Source organism: Bemisia tabaci, chromosome 3 (assembly GCF_918797505.1).
Source record: "Bemisia tabaci chromosome 3, PGI_BMITA_v3".
Classification (NCBI taxonomy): domain Eukaryota; kingdom Metazoa; phylum Arthropoda; class Insecta; order Hemiptera; family Aleyrodidae; genus Bemisia; species Bemisia tabaci.
In genome coordinates, this window is record NC_092795.1 from 17374936 (window position 1) to 17393913 (window position 18978).

At 35.7% G+C, this 18978-nt stretch overlaps 2 protein-coding genes across 2 annotated transcripts in view; one reads left to right on the plus strand and one right to left on the minus strand.

Moving 5' to 3' along the window:
- The first annotated feature begins 139 nt into the window (after positions 1-139).
- On the plus strand, positions 140-14002 carry TBC1D23 (TBC1 domain family member 23). The gene is made up of 12 exons (XM_072297942.1): positions 140-340; positions 1675-1874; positions 2663-2982; positions 3787-3911; positions 4708-4861; positions 5266-5499; positions 6500-6713; positions 7750-7939; positions 8635-8816; positions 9669-9813; positions 10320-10514; positions 11201-14002. The coding sequence occupies exons 1-12, from the start codon at positions 315-317 to the stop codon at positions 11310-11312; spliced, it is 2097 nt and encodes a 698-aa protein (XP_072154043.1). The 5' UTR covers positions 140-314; the 3' UTR covers positions 11313-14002.
- Positions 12035-18978, minus strand: part of LOC109044207 (histidine protein methyltransferase 1 homolog) — a 39961-nt gene continuing 33017 nt past the window's right edge. Inside the window, exon 7 of the mRNA XM_072297943.1 lies at positions 12035-14299. The gene's annotated coding sequence lies outside the window, so the exon portion shown is untranslated. The remainder of the gene's footprint in view (positions 14300-18978) is intronic.

Consider the following 18978-nt stretch of genomic DNA (forward strand, 5'->3'; position numbering starts at 1 on the left):
CAATGAAAGAGATGAGAGGTTAACAGAGATAGGTAATTTCAATAGAGATGGCAGGCTCCCTCACAGCTGACCAGAAGTCAAATTTACGAATTTCGGCCGTTTACTGCAGTGCAAAAATCATACGGATGTAGAAATTGCGCAACGTGGTTCAGAACTTCAGAGATAAGAGTGTTGATTGCGTATGCGTAATGTTTGCTTTAATTTGTCATAACAAAAGTTAAATATGAAAGTGATTTTTACTGAATTACGACCAAATTGTAATTATCAGTCGGACATATGACGCTCAAACGCTGACAAGATATTCCACTGCTGCAATGGCCATTGAAAACAACTTATCTTGGTAAGGAACATCTCTCTAATTTCTCCATTACATGCTCCTCTCAAGTACCTCATCTGGATTCAAGCACTCAGCCTGAGACTTGTTTAATCTACAAGCATCTGAATCAGCCATCAAAGTTCCTTCAAGTTATTTCCAAATTTCGTGAAGTTTCCAATAATTGGAAGCCTTTCATTTCATGCTACTTACGTATTGTCCGATGATTTATCCGTCATCATCTTTGGGTGTAATAAAGTTCGCAAGAAGATAAGCTGATCGTAAAGTATTACAGCTACTAATTTTAGCCTTGAATGCTGAGTGATTCATCCAATAGCAAGTGTGCATTGCCTATTCTGAAAATCCGATGATAAGCGGCCAGTAGGTTTTTAGTGCCTGGCAGTAATGATCGATCACTCAACTGGTTTGGCTGTCAATACCTCTGTAGAAGAAGAGTTTAACCTAACTTCATCGATACTCACACAATTTATCGATGGTAAAACACAAAAACCTTGTTTTACGATCTGCAATGTTGCAAATTTCCGGGCACAATCAAGGTGTCTGTTTTTACACTTTCACTGATGATATCAGAGCCTGCTGAAGATACCCAAAATTTTCATCCTAACTCGCTGCTGTTTTTCGTCTGATGATAACACGTAGGAAAAAAATTTGAAGAGGAAACTTTTTCTGTGATCTGAATCAGACCACACGCAACATAAGAACTCACTCCCCAAAAAATGTCTTTTCACTGCTTGTGGTACCTAAAACATCTAGAGTCCATGCTAAATAAGCTTACCCTCTTCTACACTGCAACAGACGATCGTCCGGCATCATTTTTACATGTGAAGTAAATGCAGGAAGTAAGATGGTGGATCATCGGTCGCAGTTTAAAAATGCGTATAAACTTATTTGGCGTGGACTCTAGCAGTTTGGGTTCGGTTTGAACAGATCTGAGAGTTGAAAAAACTGGCACTTTAAATCTTCATATGCTTAAAGACAAAACAAGTAGACTCATTGAATGTTCAATGGGATAGCCAGCATTTCAATCCTTTGCAAGAAGCTTAATACTTGTACCGTCCCATAATGCATGAAACATTTCAAGACGTTCTCTGAATATGTTTTGGTGTCAAAGTGAACTTTACCCTCTGAGAAACATTAATCTTCTTAGTAGGAGCATAATCTAAGTACCATGCTAATTTCTGAAGTAAACCAATGAAATCGGTCCTCTAAGGATGTAATTGTTATTGTCTTAATTTTGGATGATGTGCTCAATCAATGCTCTTAGCTAAATTTTTTTTTACCTATAAAACCTATCGCTGAAAGTGTTCCTAACTTTTCTTATATTTCTTGATTTTGCACAGGGAGCAAGAGCTTGAGGCTGCTGTTCGTGAAGAATGCCTCGGTGCTCTAGAGGACTTGGAAATTTCAGATTACGAACGAATCGAACTATGGCAAACCAATCTCGGTGTCGTTCTTGGTGAAAACAAGATGAGTGGTTTCAATGAAATTTTTGATCTTCCAGAGCAAAGCTTGATCAGAGAAGATTGTCAACATTTTGTGGGTTTGTAGACTTTCTATTACTATGTGTGACTTGGTAACATCAACACTATTTCAAGGCCTTGATATTTTATGCATATATTTTCCACCCTTCAGTATCGGAAAAATCAGCCCTCTTTTTTATCATGAGAGACAAAAAGTTAAATTAGATGTAACTAGAGGGCAAGTAAAAACTTTATGGAGATCACTAAACTTGTATAGGATGTCTCAGAGTTCAACAGCCTTACTGTAGGACCACGTTCTCTTGGTCAAAGCAGGACAAGTTTCCTCTTGAAAGTTTTTCCGAGAAATGCCTTTTGTCAGAATTTTGGAAAATCATCATTTTCCTGGATTTTGGTGACAGTTATGGAACAAAACTCATCAAAAATTTTAAGGGCATGAAGACCCAGTTTTTTATTCTGAAAGATCTGAGGCCCGCAGGAAATCCCCCGTAACTTGAGAGTTAATATTTTTGAGGTCATGAATGAATTCAAGCGCCAAAATGTAAGAAAGGTTGTCCTTTTACATGAGTTTTGGTCCATCATCATTACTGAATTAAGAAAAAACAATGATTTACTCAGAGAGGAGGAGCAAAAGTTCTAATTGGGGGCTTTTTTGGAGAAAATAATTGCAGTGGAATAAAGCCTTTTTTCAACCTATAGAATACACTCCTACTGTCATGTCGTCTGACTCCAGGATGCCCTGTATGTATAATCCAAACTGTAATTATACACCTAAATCGTATGTTCTTCTTACAAATTCCTTTTTTAATATATGTGCCTAATATTGTCATTCATCTATTTTGTTACATAGCAAAACTAGGGAATGAAGATGAAGACAAACTATCAGTTCTCTCAGACTTAGAATCGATTTTGACTTTTCATTGCAAGTCAGACAAGCGAAGGAAGTATAATCAAAAAAATGGATGGACGGATCTTCTGTTTCCATTAATAGCACTGAAATTACCAAGAAGTGATACTTACGGCTTGTTTGAAGCAATTAGTAACAAATTTATTCCTAGAAATAATGATGCATATCACCTGCTGAGGCTGATAATTTTGTATCACGATCCAGAATTGTGCAATCTCTTGGACACAAAAAAGATCACCACAGATCTTTTTGCTGCACCATGGGTAAGTACCTTAACTTTAGTCTCTGAGGCTTTTCCCTGCAGGTTCATCTGCAGGAAATTTTTAAAACCTACCTTCCGCACATGCTCATGATGCGGAAGTTTTGTTTCTCTTCTTGAGAGAAAAACTGTACAGTAAAGGAAGGAGAAGTATTTGAATCAAAATCTAAATCTCCTCAATGTGACTGTTTCACAATCTGTTTATAATTTATTTTTGGGTAGCACTACAAAAATGAGAGTACCTGAAATTTTACGAGTTACATTTCATGAAATTTTATTTTAAAAGATAACTTTCTTAAATGCCAGAAGTCTAACCACATTTCAAACAAAAAAACTTTATGGCAACAGATTATGTGACGTCACAAGAAGAAGTGACTGCTGTGTATTCTTTGACCTGCATTTGTTAATTTATTTTGTGGGTGCAAATGTGACAATGAGTTACTTACCTCGACTGTGCTTACCATGTACATCAGTGGCGAGGTATGAATGATAGATCATCGATATTTCCCCATTTGAAGCTATGGTAAAAAATGGATTATCAAGATGTTTGTTGCAAACACCCTGTTTGTGGAGGTTTAAATGGCAGATATATCGATTTATCGCAAAGCACGCCACGCCACTGATGTATGTAATAACATTTGTTTCAAATTGGTTGAAATGGTCGCATGAGTCACACTCATGCTTTTATTCTTCTCTCATCCCCATAATCTCACCAATTAAAATTCGTTCCTTTTGATCTCATCAATGTTGTATTTTGAATCAGAACCTCTAAAATATGTTTTAAAACATGTTCATTATCTTGTTTCAGTTCCTGTCACTCTTTGCGTCTTCATGCAGTTTGCAAGTTGTGATGGCCATTTGGGACGTTTACTTTCAACAGACTGACCCATTTTTCTTGTTTTTCTTAGCTCTAGTCATTATCGTAAATGCTAGGTATGTTATTCTGGCTTAGTTATGAATTTTAAAAGTTGAAGTGTTTCTTCTTATCAGATATTATTATAATTTTATTTCATAATAGCCGTTCCAGACATGCTGAAGCAAGATGTTAGTCAGTGGGACGTAAAAGAATTTGGTTTGTAAAGCTTTCATTGTTGCTTAAGCCTCCCAGTTACATTGCAAGAGCAATAGCTGCATGTTAAGCATTAGTTTCAGCTGTTTTTTTGTGTCAGTTAATGTCTGGTAGTTATTTTTCAAGCAAGAAAAAACAAAATCAACAACTTTTAAACAGGTTTGTAAGTGCACTCATAGAATAATAAATTTGTTCCTCCCCTGCAGGGCATATGAGGACCTTTCTGAAGAAACAGCATTTACCCAGGTCAGCATCCCCGAGATTGCGCAACTCTTCCTCTCCTTTTCAACCGTCTGAAATCACCCTTTTTGTGCATTTCTTTGCCAAAATATTCAGAAAAATGGAAAGAAAATTTGAGGCAAATTTCATAGTAAAGCTTACAGCTCTCTACCAACTAAACAGTTAAATGTATGCACAATCTTAGCAACGTTGACATGAGTATATGCTGTTTGGTCGGGAAAGTCTTCATATACTTTAGATTTTTTCTTTTGAAGTAAGCCCAAAAATATTCATGTGATTTAGACTATGGTACACTCTCACTGGCTCAGATATCCTTGCTAGGATACTCGTCTTATTTAATGTATTTAATTTTTGTTTTCTGCTCGTTGAAGCAATATCCTTCCTTTTTACACTGATATATTCAATGTTATTTGTTTGTAGGGATGAAATATTTCAAGTGAGTACCAGTAAGAGTAAAGAAGAATTACTAGAAATTATTCGTCTACTGCCGTGCAATTTGCGGACAGAAGATGTTGAAGATTTCTGTTCACTAGCTTATTACTACAACACTCGAACTCCAGATTCCTACAAGACGGTGAGTTTTAGTTGCAATTTTACCTTCAATTTTTCATGATGGATCTAATAAAGAAATGTAGTTTTTGTAATCACTAAGCAGTTGTTTTTTTCTCCTTAAAAGTTCATATTGTATGAAAGAATAATAGAAGAAAAGCAAACAGAAAGTTCCATTTGAAAATTTAGGAATCCAAATTACCTTATTATTCATCAGAAAAGAAATTTGAATTTTGATTGAAAAACTGTATGCATTAGAAAACCTACAAAAGTAACATAATCTGGGCAAAAAGTGTTGGGTTCCTCACCAAATCTTTACAGTGACCCCATCTCTAAGTTGTCACATAAGCGCTCAGCAGAATTCATGAAAATCAAAACTGCCTTTGCTTGGAGGCTTAAGGTGTAATAATTTTTTTTTTTTTTTTTCAGGAATTGAGAGGCACCTTATTTGGAGATAGTTGTCCTGAAAACTATGAGCCCAATAAAGTGATTTCTCAAGCTCTTTGTTTACCAGTTTCACCCATGGAACTGATAACAAAATCAGCCCTTCCAAATGTTCCGGCCAGCACACAGCAAGTTAGATTTTTCCTTATCGATTGCCGTCCAGTGCAGCAGTATAATGCAGGTCACCTGCCTACTGCATTTCATCTTGATTCCAATCTTGTAAGTCACCTCTTTTTTGATAGATTTAATGTAACTTAGTCGTAAGTCTGAAAATGTGTTGCTTGTTTAGCAAAGCAAGTCAGATGCTGTTCATTAAAATAGGTCAAAGTCTACTGTTGTCAAGTTGGTTCCTACGTCTAGTCAAAGTCACGGAACCGCAGGTTGTGGATTTTAATTGTATAATTAATACTGGAACCATGGACCATCAGACAAAGTGGGAATCTAAGCATTATCTTATTTGTATCCTCATCAAAATTTCACATAGAGCACAATTAATGCAAAGAAAATCATTGAAAGTAACTCCAAACCAAGATATCAACGTTTTTCGATGCAAAAATTCCAACTTCCTGCTCTTAAAGAAACTATGATTTACTTGAGTTAAATCACATATGTACTTAAGCCATCTTAACAGTCTCTGCAGCATGACAATATGGCAGCCTCAATCTTGGCACTTCGGCTCAGCTGTTGCATGTTGTTTCAATCTAGGACATCTTTGGGTGGGAAGGAACACTGCTCGATTAAGGAGCCTCCCGAAATTGGTTTTTAGTGAAAGGAATATTCAAATTTTTCGTAACCAGTGGTGAATGAAAATGTTTTTATCTCGGCTAGGTGCTAACTTCAGTACTTTTTTTTGTTTGTTTGCACGTAAATTGTGTTCTTGGTAAAATTTTAAAAAGGAAACATAAACCAAAATGCTTATATTTGCATATTGTCTAATTGTCCGTTCAACCTGTTTTTAGAACTTATGAGATGGCGTGTTTTTGAACCATCCGTTTCAATTCTGCCATAAAATTCATTTTGCTAGTTGCTGAAAAAATTTAGTACTCCATACTCATTTTTAAAACTTGACTAATTCGATCATAGTTTTTTCTTTTCCCTCTTTTTTTCTGCTTCTTTTTCTTCTTTCTTCCTTTCCTCCTTTTCACTAGCTTCTGAATTCCATCTATGATTATGGATTAGCAACATCTTTTACGAAATGTATTTTTAAAAAATTTTCTAGATGCTGCAGGAGCCCATTACTTTTGCCACTGCTGTTCAAGGGCTTCTTTCAGCGCAGCAGCAAGCCATTGCTGCCGGTAATAATGCTGGTGGAGAGCATTTGTGTTTCCTTGGCTGTGGCCAACTAGAAGATGATCAGTACACACACATGGTTGTTGCCTCCTTTCTGCAGAAACATACTCCGTTTGTTTGTATGGTCAATGGAGGCTATAAAGGTGAGAACCCGTGCTCTCTAGCCTCAAAATTTCAACTCAACTGATATCAAAACAGCAACTCATAAAGTGTATCTTGCAATCTTCAGTTTTTACCATCTTTGCTCCTTACATCATCAATGATACCTGTGGAGCTTAAAATTTTCAATTCATGTGATTTTGATTTGTGATTTCCTCAAAAAGAGGAATGTTTCATTTGATCACCTATCAATTTTGTATTCTTTTTTAAAAAAGTGTTCAAGATGTAGAAATGATTTTATCTAACAGTAGTCTGTGTGAGTCAGATTAATACAATGCCCAATTTTGAAATTTTGGCCCTTGTGACAGTTTTCAAGATTTGTTTTATTTATTCAGGTTAGGTTTTCTTTCATCTCTTTCCAAGAAACCCCCCTGATTGCTCACCTTTAAGAAAAACTGCCAGCAAATGCAGGAAATTTGAAAAAAAAATTGTGTCATAAACTATGCAGGTCAGGCGCTAAGAAGTTAATTTCAGTCTTTGTTCATGCATCCATTTTGATTTGCATGCGGTCTTAACCATAGACAGTCTATTAACTTTGCTGTATCCCATGCGTTCAACAGACCAATTATGTAGATAAAACCGTATTAAAACAGCGATTTTTTGACCAGCAACTTTGCCTCCAAGAAGTATAAAAGAGGAGCAAAGAATGAAAAGAAAAAAATAGAGATGAACAAAACCTATGATGACTTTATGATTCAAGAAATTAATATTAATTTGATTTCTCTGTATTTCTAGTGTTTCTAATTTCTAGATGTAATTTAAGCGCTGGGTGCAGAAAGAGCATTTCTTGGTAGTGGTATTTTAGGATCTCCATTAATGTCTCATCCACTATAATGCATGGAATTTATCAATAATTCTCGTACTGAGTTTTTTCTATGATTTTACAATGCTGAAAACTAAAAATTTCAGAAAATTTACCCTAGTTGTGGAGGTTCTGGAACACCGCAACTAAGGAATGCCCTTTCTGCACCCAATGCCACAATCGGCATTGATTTATCACTTTTATTCCTTCTCTTACAGCCATTCACGAGTACCTTGATTTATCTGTAGACATAAGTCTTCAGGATCACAGTTCTGATAAGTGCCTTGTTTGTTGTGACAAAATCAATTCCATGAATAGTCCTAAGAAAGAAACCAAAGTCAAAAGTGAACCAGGATCAAGTGGTCCATCTAGTTCGAATAGTTCAAGTGATCTCTTTGGAAAAATTGGGTGAGTTGGTTTCAGTTTGTATGTTAAAATTGCCTCCTAAGTACGCAGGCTGGGTCAGTCTTCAAACTGGAAACTCGTCTATTATATAATGCTTTGTGCATTTTTTAGTCAGTTTTCCTCATCAACAGCTTCTTAACTGATGTAGAAAGTAGCACTCCTTATTAATTTTCATTTCTATTATTGCCAACCTTCGTTGAATAGAGGATTTCTCAAAATGTCGAATGTAGCAGCAATGAATCTGTTGCAAACAAAAGTCAGAGAAGACAAGTGAGTAAGTATTTTGCAGGTCGGCACATTGTTCGAAAACCATGTTTAGCGCATAAAAAATTTCTATTACACAACTCACAGACTCCAAATCAGGCATTCTCCTTACTTAACACGTTTGCAGCCTTTCTTTCAGTTGCTGACAAACAAGTTTGCTGAGTAAGACATGAGTGAAGACTTCTAAAGTAAATAAACAATTAGTCTTGCAAAATGTTACAAATCTTCTTTACATATGATCGTAATAATTTTCAAAAATTCGTGTTTGTATTATCTTTTAAAGAAAGAGGAAACAAATGGCAGTTGTGAGATCGTTTGCTCATTGCATTGTCCACCCATCTGATCGGTTGTTTCAAATTTTAGTTCGCTGCCTTCTTCTTTTTTTTTTTTTTTTTTTTGTTTACCCAACTAATTTCCTTTTGCTTTCTTTCCAGTGCTGCAATGAAACAAGCTTCCTCCGAAATGAAAGGCAAACTCTTAGACTACATAGTCAATCCAACAGGAGAATCTAAGAGCGAAAATAGTGAAAAGAGTTTTTCCGGACCAAACAAGCATGGGAAACCGTATCGAAATTTGGCTCCTGTTTTTAGCATCGATGATGAAGATGACCCTACCGGTAAGTAGCTACATTCCTGATCGTTCAGGAATGCAGAATTGTCCCTATTGAGCTTATAAATTGGAAATTATTGTCACAAAATAAGGTGGTTGAGAGTGGATTTTGGTTTAAAACTGGAATGGTAACTACAGTTTTAGTTCTTTCTGCATGCAGGAAGAAGGTAGCTTGTTTTGTCACCACCAGCCGGATTATTGAAACAATGTTGGAATGACACGACAAGACATAGCCCTATCTTAGCCATGCAATATACAGCATTTTGATGTCTTATTGTGCTGCTATAAACTTTCAATAATTGGCCCGTGGCTTTTCCAGGTGATCACTCTGTCCTATCAAGCAGGAATTTGAATTTCTATTTTTAGCCATCAAATAATATTGAAAATGTCAGCAAATAATCTTTGAAATGTAGGTTGTTTGAGCAGAGCTTTGTAGAAAATCTGAACTGATCGGACCATTTAATAACTAAGATAAGTAGATTGCATTTAGCAGAAGGGAACCAATTTGATTTCAGTGTTTTCCTTTGAAAGGAACACATCTTTGGTAGGAAAACAAAAACGATTTCCAAGGGATTTTATTTATATGAAGATGCACGTTTTTCACACCTTGGTAATCAAGTTGGTGCCCATCTAATAAATTAGATCCACTTATCTCCATCTGAGTTGTAATTTTTCATGTTATTGGACTGTTATAAAATTGTTTAAAAAATTGTTATTCACAATTGTTTTAATTGAACGAAGACTAAATTTTTTTGTATTTTTTGTCTGAATGAATATGATTAATGGTCAAGTAAGCCAATTTCTTTATTACCCCATTTGAAAGTTTTAAGCATGCCTGATTTTTCGTTTTTGTCCACAGACGGAGGAAGCATCGACTTGGAACAGACTCAGGATTACGTATCTTTGACGGAGTGGAAGAGAAAACCAGATGTAATAGCTTACTACAGATGTAGGTCACTGAAACCAAATGAAAGTCAAAAAAAATATGTTGATATGTATGGCTGGTAAGTTCTAATTCTTTCAAGTTGAACCATATTATTGGCAAATTTTTTTTCTTTCTCCATCATAAATACAGACAGGGCCATATTTGTCATCAGGCTACATAGGTAGCTTAAGAGCGCAACCCATTGAGGGGTGCAAAATTTTTGAATATGTCAAGAAATTTTCAAAATAATTTTACTGAAAGTACATATTTTTTTTTTTTTTTTATTTGAACCAGGTAGGAATATATTTTTCATTTTTGTCTGATTGCATATGAATTTGGGTCATGGGTGTATGGCACAATTTTGCGTGTAAATGTTTTTGGTGGGATTTTAAACTCAGTTAGTTTGGAATACTGTAAACTAGGGATCATTTCACCTCCTATCAGTATTCATTTGAAGATCTCTCAATAGCTTTCCCAACCTTAGCACAAAACTTTAATGAGAGACTCGATATAATACATTATGTATTTAATCTATATTTCTTAAGCCTCACTAATTGTGTTTTAATTTCTCTTGATGAATTACAGCTATCTCTTTATCACCAAGACACATATTTATGCTCTCCGAGAAATAGAATCAAATCCCGAAATGGCTCACATTGTTGTCAAAAGACCGTTAGCTTCCATCAGTCGAATTTTAAACCGAGTGAAACACCCGAACATCATCACCTTAAAATACTGCTCTATTGAGAGTGAATCCTCTGATGAAACAGATATGGATCGGTAAGTGCATTTTGCCTCCTACATCACCCTCTACTTGAAAATAGCTGAAGTGGCTCTTGAATGCAGACAAGGATCTGTACTTAAATAAAACTATTGTGAGTGTTTCTAGGAAATTTTCCGATCATAGATATCATTGAAAGCGCTGCTCTCTCATACGTTTTAATTGAATTTATTTAACATCATGATTGCCAAATGCATTTCATATGTACCTGAAACTTTTTTCTACTAGAACCTGCTAAAACAGCTAAAATTCATGGTTAAACTTGAAACGCTGGCAATTTAAGGCAAGACCGTTATTTATGTCAGCGATGCTTTCCTGGTAAACTCAGGATGATATTATCGATTACCTACATCACTAACAGATAACGCCCGTTAGAGCACCCTGACCTATCTAAGAAAGCTATTTTTTTCACTTAGTTCTAATGGCTTGGAATGACCTCAACAAAAACAATGCCTTCTTGATATTAGACCGCAGTAGTCAATGTGTCAGGAAATAAATAGTGGAACTTAAAATTTCGGAATTTAATATTAATAATTTAGAATTTAAATTTAGCAAAAGCAAATTCAATGATGGAAAATAGAATTATTTTATCACTCTTTTAAAACCATTTCAGTAAAAAGATTACTCTATTCTTGCTTTATTGATTTTAAGTTGTCACACATTTATCAATGTTTTTATTTTGCAGGTTTTTTATTCCTGATTACAAAGAGGCAACGCAAGTCCTTAGTAAGCAGATTCTAAAGTGCGTCCAGAGGCAAAAAGCCAAAACTAGCAAAAACCAATTGGAAGAAGACTAAGTAGACAGTAATTTTTACCTCTCTTATTTTGATCTCAAATTCAAAATGGGAGGTCGTCCTTCTTTTTTTTGTCTTTTACCGTCACACACATGGGCTTTATTTTTCCATTTTCAGTCCAATGTGCAATACAATAGTTCAAATTTTTAAAATTAAGTTTAAGCAATTTTAACCCTCATGATTTGAAGTCATGAGTGCCATGTTTTCTTTTGCTGTAAAACTGAAGTTTACTGGATGCTAAACTCTGAAAAGAGAGTTGTAATTTTTCACATCAAACATGTGTATAAAGCTTGGAAAATGTTAATGTGACTGTCATAATTGAACTGATTCCAATTTTACTGAATTTTTTGTGTTATGTTGCAAGGTTTCTTGCAAAGCATATTTTGCCATTCCTAGTTTAATTTTGTGTTTTTATTAAAAGAGAATGAGAGGTAAGATTGTGTCTTCCTCTTATGAGCTGTGTAAAGTAAACTACAAGAGGGCCTCAACAAGTAATAAGATTCCGTCGATACTGTATCTAGAATCGTCACTGATAAAGCACTCAGGCAAATTAGGTGTCATTGACCAATGACCATTCTGTAAAATTCCATGAACTCAAAATCTTTTGAGGTGTTAGGAGATCGTTTTGGAAAGAAATAAACATCTTGGCAGCCTGTCAACGAAATCTCAAAATCTTTGGGCTGTCAAAAAGCAAAGAGCATGGTTAACAGAATTCATCCTACAGATTTTGTTTTTTTCTTTCTTTCTTTCTTTCTTTCTTTCTTTCTATGATTCCAACACAAGGAGGAAAAATTTGGCTCCCACAAAATCTTCAAATAATCTTTGAGAACTGAATCTTAAAGGAAATAGACGTAGGAAAAAGTATGATTTCTCAGGAAACCATCAACCAAATTTTAAAATAAATTTCATGAGAGCCTGATTCCCAAAATGTATTTATATGTAAGAATTTTGAAGGGAAAACAAGAAACTTGCATGGTTGTATCTCACTGGTATCTCAGTATTAAAATTAAATAATGAGAGCTGTAATTAAGTGTTTGAAGGGTCTGTGGCAGACCATAATAGGGCCCTTTTCTACATTCAGCCCACCACAATCAATAAATAATGTATACCCAGTTGAATACTTACAGCTTTCACTTATTCAATGAATACCATATAGTCCAAACTTTATGATCCAGGAACTCATGATGAATGCATCCTCTAAATGAATGAAAGAAAAATGAAAGAATCAACATTCCCCCTTGTCATCCTCCCATTGCTAACAATATGTAGCTACTTAGAATGCCTGGTGCTAGGCAAGGAATCTTTTATGAAAGCGAGAAGAAATACTGTTCAATCTGTGAATAATTCTTTTTCTTCTTCCCCCCTCCCAAATAATTACAGTCTCCTCTTCTTGTCATTTTTTAAGTGAAAAAGGAACTCAATAGGGAATTGGTTAGAGCAAAATGTTCCTTCAGCACAATTGAATAAAATTGTTTGAGAGCTGTGAGGCACTTCGTATGGTTAATTGTTTTCTTCAGATCGTTTATGCGCTCTCTGAAAACCGTCTGGTTGTTTAAACTATTTTTATGTAAGTGTCAGGATTTAATCTTTTTGTTTTTTCTAAAAGACAAATGCCTATCATTACTCAATCTTTCTCTGATAAATAGCCAGACTTCAGCCAATCTAGCCTTTTATTTAACTGTTAAGACAAGAAAAAAAAAGCAAGTGCTGTGAGATAAAATTACAATGAACACACGAAAGACCCAAAAATTATACTTGAGCAATCAAATGTCTTGTTTGTATCTAGGATATTGAGAATCATACCAAGAGAATTAAAAAAATCACAATTCGTTATGATTCTCAAAGAAAAAACAAGTTGAAATTTACAATGTATGTGCTTGTGAAGTGACATTTTTAAAAATATTGAGGCATTGACCATTATCTTGAGCTGATCTAGTCTTTAAGTATTTACCTTTAAAAAACTGGAATATCAAAACTTAGTTGTTGGTCTCACATCACTAGTTTTACCTTTTTTCAGAGTACAAGGCTCCTTGTAATTTTCCAATTTCAATATTTCTTCCATGAAATCACTAAAATGTCAGTGTACTCATGCACTGGACTGCTCAATCATTGATTTCTCATATGATGGCAGAGTTCGCTCAAAAGTGACTTTTGAAAAATGTCAGGAAAATGTCTGGCTCCCAGAGTGAAAGATCCTCTATCGAGTCTTCTCTCCATTAATTTTCGTTTGGTGCTTGTACTATACTTCGTCCATGAGCTCACAAAGGGATAAAGTCAGCTCTGTTTTCCTCGGTTCCATCCAAATATTACGAGGAATTATTTATAACACTATTCTTGGCCCTCTGTATGAGAATTTAGACTTTTTGCATTATGCCAATGTTGATTTCCATTATTTTTTTTATTTATATATCTCCTTTACATTTTCCAATAAATTTCCCATGGTTTACTATCATTTTAGGTTTCCATTTTTGCTCCATTTTTTATGGTGATTATTTAGTGAACTATGCATCACGCAGTTATGTCCTGGCACATTTTACCTCTAATTGATTACATTTTCAGTCTCTTTTATCTTTATTAAAGATAATGATTACCGATCAAAGTGACTTCACCGTAATTTTTCAATTATTTTAATTTTTGTAATAAGTCATTTGTATTATCTAGTTGAATTTTGAAATAAATTATTAACATTTTAACTCTTCTTCACCTTTTTAATTCTAATATCATACATTCTACTTCGATATTTAAACATTTTAAACTAAAGATAAATATTTTCAATTCCTCCTAAAATTTTGGTTAGAAAGGTCTTACAAAGCACAGCTGTTATATCAACAGAGAAAAGGAAACAATATAACTCGAAAAGCCAGAGGGAAAAAACTGCATGTCGATAATCTGAGTGCAATTCTCTTTCTTTCTCGATCTCTCTTGTTTCTTTTCTCTCCTGAATTTTTTAATCCTATTGGATTTGCGTTCCGTTGTGAATTCAGTATGATCTGAAATCATGCAGAAAGCAAAGTACCTAATTAATAAAACAATGTTCATCCTGAGGCTTGCAAAATATCTTATAGCAAATTGTATGAGACACTCAAGATGAAGATACCCGACTTCACCAAACGAATTCATGCATTGTAAGTTTCAAGATCAATGAAGCTTGCATCAGCTTTTAATTCCTCAAAATGTAATGGAGTAGATGAAATGCATGGCGTGAGCATTAAGAAACATTAAGAAGTACCAAGCTTTTTAACTGACTTATATTAGCGATGACCGATTTAGAAGATATCTTAATTAGCAGGGATACCACTTGAAATTCCGACTGTCACTCAAATGAGAGGAGCTGATAAGAAGAGACCATTCGTGTGACTCGCACAATTGGTATACTCATCCTTAGCCCAACACCAGACAAGGCATTTTTTCAAAATTTGCGTAAGTACTTTGTAAAGTTTTGTATTGTTTGACTGCACTCCAAAACGACCCAAAGATAGATATCTTGGTTACGAAGTTTAAATGATACACGCGCAAAATTTGATTTTTAGAGGAAAAAACTGATGGCGCCTTTAATGAAGGAAGTCAATAAAATGCGTAGGCAGGTAGGTAACTACCTACTTCCATTTGAAGGTTGAAAAACCTCCAATTATTAAGGTTCAATATTTCAGTGGAGAAGTGACCTAAATACCTCCTTGAAATTTTCCGTGAATGTCTTCGAATGGACGAAAATAATTATTAAAATATTTCGAGACATTGAAAAAAAAAAGACATGAGCGGAGATTTACAACGTCGCAATCAGCGATGCGCATTTTTCGATTTTAGACATCGTACAGTGGCTTTAAAGTTTTACAGGATGTGCAGTATGTAGGTAGCTGGGAGATTTCAGGTAAGGAAAAATCAGGGACAGTTTTATTAAGTCATTATAAGTTGATTTGTTTTCCCTCTATAACATACCTACAAGTGGACATTTTGAAACGTTGCAAATTATTGGGATCAGCAGTTTCGAACTTCGAGGCCAATCAAACCGCTGATTGGCCGTTGCACTTGACGAGTGGCGCGTGGCGGGAAATCTGCGCGCGCGGGCAGTGAAAATTAACGCATCATTTTTCCGTACTTTGAGATGCGAGTTTTGTGACTTCTCCTGAAATGAATTGTTCATGGTTTCCACAAACACAGCATCGTGTCACGTAAATCTCAAGAAAATTCGTGAAATATTTTATAAAATTTAAATTTTACCCGCCTTCCAGTTAACGGAAGTTCTACCAATCGCATTATCGTCCGCCAAACGCGCAGAGGCGGGAATTCTCGTTTAGGAGGCGCGGGAAATTTGAAATGACGCTCCTCTCCTCGATTGAGCGACAGAGCACAGCCGCCGCACAGTGGAGTATTATACCCGAAAAGCTGGCGAAAAGTCAAAAAAAAAAATGTGGTAAAAGCTTGGTAAAACAGGTAAATAATGATTCTCTGATATCTACTGCATGACATTGTGACATTAGAATCCGCTTATCACTAATGGATGGTCGAGGAAAAAAGGGTAAACCCAGCGGTTTCGCGCGCATCTTAGCTCTAGTTCAGTATTGCTTACGTTCAGCTTTTCAATCAAAGTTTGTATGCAGTGACAGGTACAAGCTACACCTGCAGGCTTATTGGAGGCCATTATTTATGGTAAGTAGTCCCTTTTTACATATATATTACTATAATTAGAAATTTGATTGTCTGGCATGTATATGCTGTTGTCAAATCGTTCAGTAAAATGGGCATTTTCCATTAAGATGCTTAAATAAGATAGTTTCTGAATATGTGCCGGGCTGTGTCGGGCTGAAAGTGAAGGATTTTCGTAAACTAGAACCCAACCGCAAGATTCTCCTGCAAAAATTTTTTACCCATATTCACCCTTTGAATTTCTGCGAATTTTTGAAATTGAGCTTTGTTTTCAAGCAAAAATCACGTACTTCCGAATTTTGGATCCTACATATTTTTCAGGTCAATAATGTGAGCCTCAGCATTAAATGGAAGTCTTATGACACTTCTGGAGTTCTTTGTATGTTATTTACACAGATTTGATATGCGACGTTGCCAATTCTACGCAAATTTTTAGAGTGTGCCACTGTACTACATTGAAAAATTTGTCCGTAATTTAGGCTCTTTTCGGACTAAATATGGATCCTTACTGACACTATGAACCCTTCAAAAACCCTTCCCCACTACAGAAGTGTCATTAGACTTCCATTTAATGCTGAGGCTCACATTATTGACCTGAAAAATATATAGGATCCAAAATTCGGAAGTACGTGATCATTACTTGAAAACAAAGCTCATTTTTAAAAATTCGCAGAAATTCAAAGGGTGAATTTGGGTAAAAAATTTTTGCTGGAGACTCTTGCGGTTGGGTTTTAGTTTACGAAAATCCTTCATTTTTAGCCCGACACAGCCCGGCACATATTCAGAAACTACTTCGTTTAGGAATTTTCCAGCGTAATATAATGGCACCCTTTATAAAAATTGACGTAAATTTGGCAACGTTGCATATGAAATCTGTGTGAATAACATACAAAGAACTCCGGAAGTGTCATAAGACTTCCATTTAATGCTGAGGCTCACATTATTGACCTGAAAAATATATAGGATCCAAAATTCGGAAGTACGTGATTATTGCTTGAAAACAAAGCTCATTTTAAAAATTCGCAGAAATTCAAAGGGTGAATTTGGGTAAAAATTTTTTGCTGGAGACTCTTGCGGTTGGGTTTTAGTTTACGAAAATCCTTCATTTTTAGCCCGACACAGCCCGGCACATATTCAGAAACTACTGCGTTTAGGAATTTTCCAGCGTAATATAGTGGCACACTCTATAAAAATTGACGTAAATTTGGCAACGCCGCATATCAAATCTGTGTGAATCACATACAAAGAACTCCAGGAGTGTCATGAGACTTCCATTTAATGCTGAGGCTCACATTATTGACCTGAAAAATATGTAGGATCCAAAATTCGGAAGTACGTGATTTTTGCTTGAAAACAAAGCTCAATTTCAAAAATTCGCAGAAATTCAAAGGGTGAATATGGGTAAAAAATTTTTGCAGGAGAATCTTGCGGTTGGGTTCTAGTTTACGAAAATCCTTCACTTTCAGCCCGACACAGCCCGGCACATATTCAGAAACTATCTTATTTAAGCATCTTAATGGAAAATGCCCATTTTACTGAACGATTTGACAACAGCATATCGACGGTGAAACTACCAAACCACGTATCTCGTTTGCGGTGTTTAAAAATCTACGCTCGCATTTTATTTCCTTGAAGTCGACCAAATCAATATCATTCCTTGAAATTTTCACAGAATTTTCTCCGCACAAAGAGGAAAAATCACAGAAATTTTCAAGACTAGACGTTAAGTAGTTTTTCATTTAAAAAATAATGTATGACAGGAAGTCTGCGACATGCCAGACAATCAAATTTCTAATTATAGTAATATATATGTAAAAAGGGACTACTTACCATAAATAATGGCCTCCAATAAGCCTGCAGGTGTAGCTTGTACCTGTCACTGCATACAAACTTTGATTGAAAAGCTGAACGTAAGCAATACTGAACTAGAGCTAAGATGCGCGCGAAACCGCTGGGTTTACCCTTTTTTCCTCGACCATCCATTAGTGATAAGCGGATTCTAATGTCACAATGTCATGCAGTAGATATCAGAGAATCATTATTTACCTGTTTTACCAAGCTTTTACCACATTTTTTTTTTGGACTTTTCGCCAGCTTTTCGGGTATAATACTCCACTGTGCGCCGTACGCAGCGCGCATGGTGCACGACCCGCCTTTCATTATTACACTCCTTATAGTGTTGAAAGTTCACTAATTACTTCACACGAACAGTGTGTAATTTTAAAAGTCGGAAATGAAAAAAAAAAAAAAAAAAAAAAAAAAAAAAAAATTAAAAAATCAGTCTAACACGCAGTTGTCCAATTAACAGAAGTTGCTAATTCATTAAAAAACCCCAGAGAGCTCTCCCCGCTAGAAATGGTTCACCACCCGCTCGCCGGGAGCGCCGACGCGCACTGACGCCTACAAACATACAGGGCTACTTCACGCATTGCGTAATGCTTGAAGTATCCCTGTAGGCTTGTAGGCGCCAATGCGCGTTTCGCGCCGCAGCGTGCGATTAGGAACTCTGCGATTACGACCTACCCGCGGGATAATCGGCGTGCTGAAAGTGAGGTATCATTCCACTGTTTTCGAGTTTAGCTTTTGTCCGGAGGTAGCTCCCGCCACCCATGATACAGATTAGGTATGAAGGAGTTTCTTGCAAATGCAGCCTTCACATTGATGGGTGCTGACCGTAAATTCTTCGTTTCACCTAAATTGGGACATTTTCTCTTGTGTTGGAAATTTGAGACATCCATCATTTTTTTAAAACATCCTGCTCCTCCAGAATGCAGCTGAGATGACGGATTTGAACTTTTTCTGTACCAGAACGGCTAATCATTCATTCTTCAATGTTCTACCCCTCTCATCAGGAGGAAAAAATAAATTCTTACGAGTAATTTATTCTAAAAGTTGACAAAGTCATAAAAAAATCATGCAAAATAGAAAAATTACCCTCTTAACTACCCAAGTTACTAAATACTCGTGCACCATTGTCTCATTATTAATGCACACTCAACATTAAATCATATTCAAATTTGTTTTG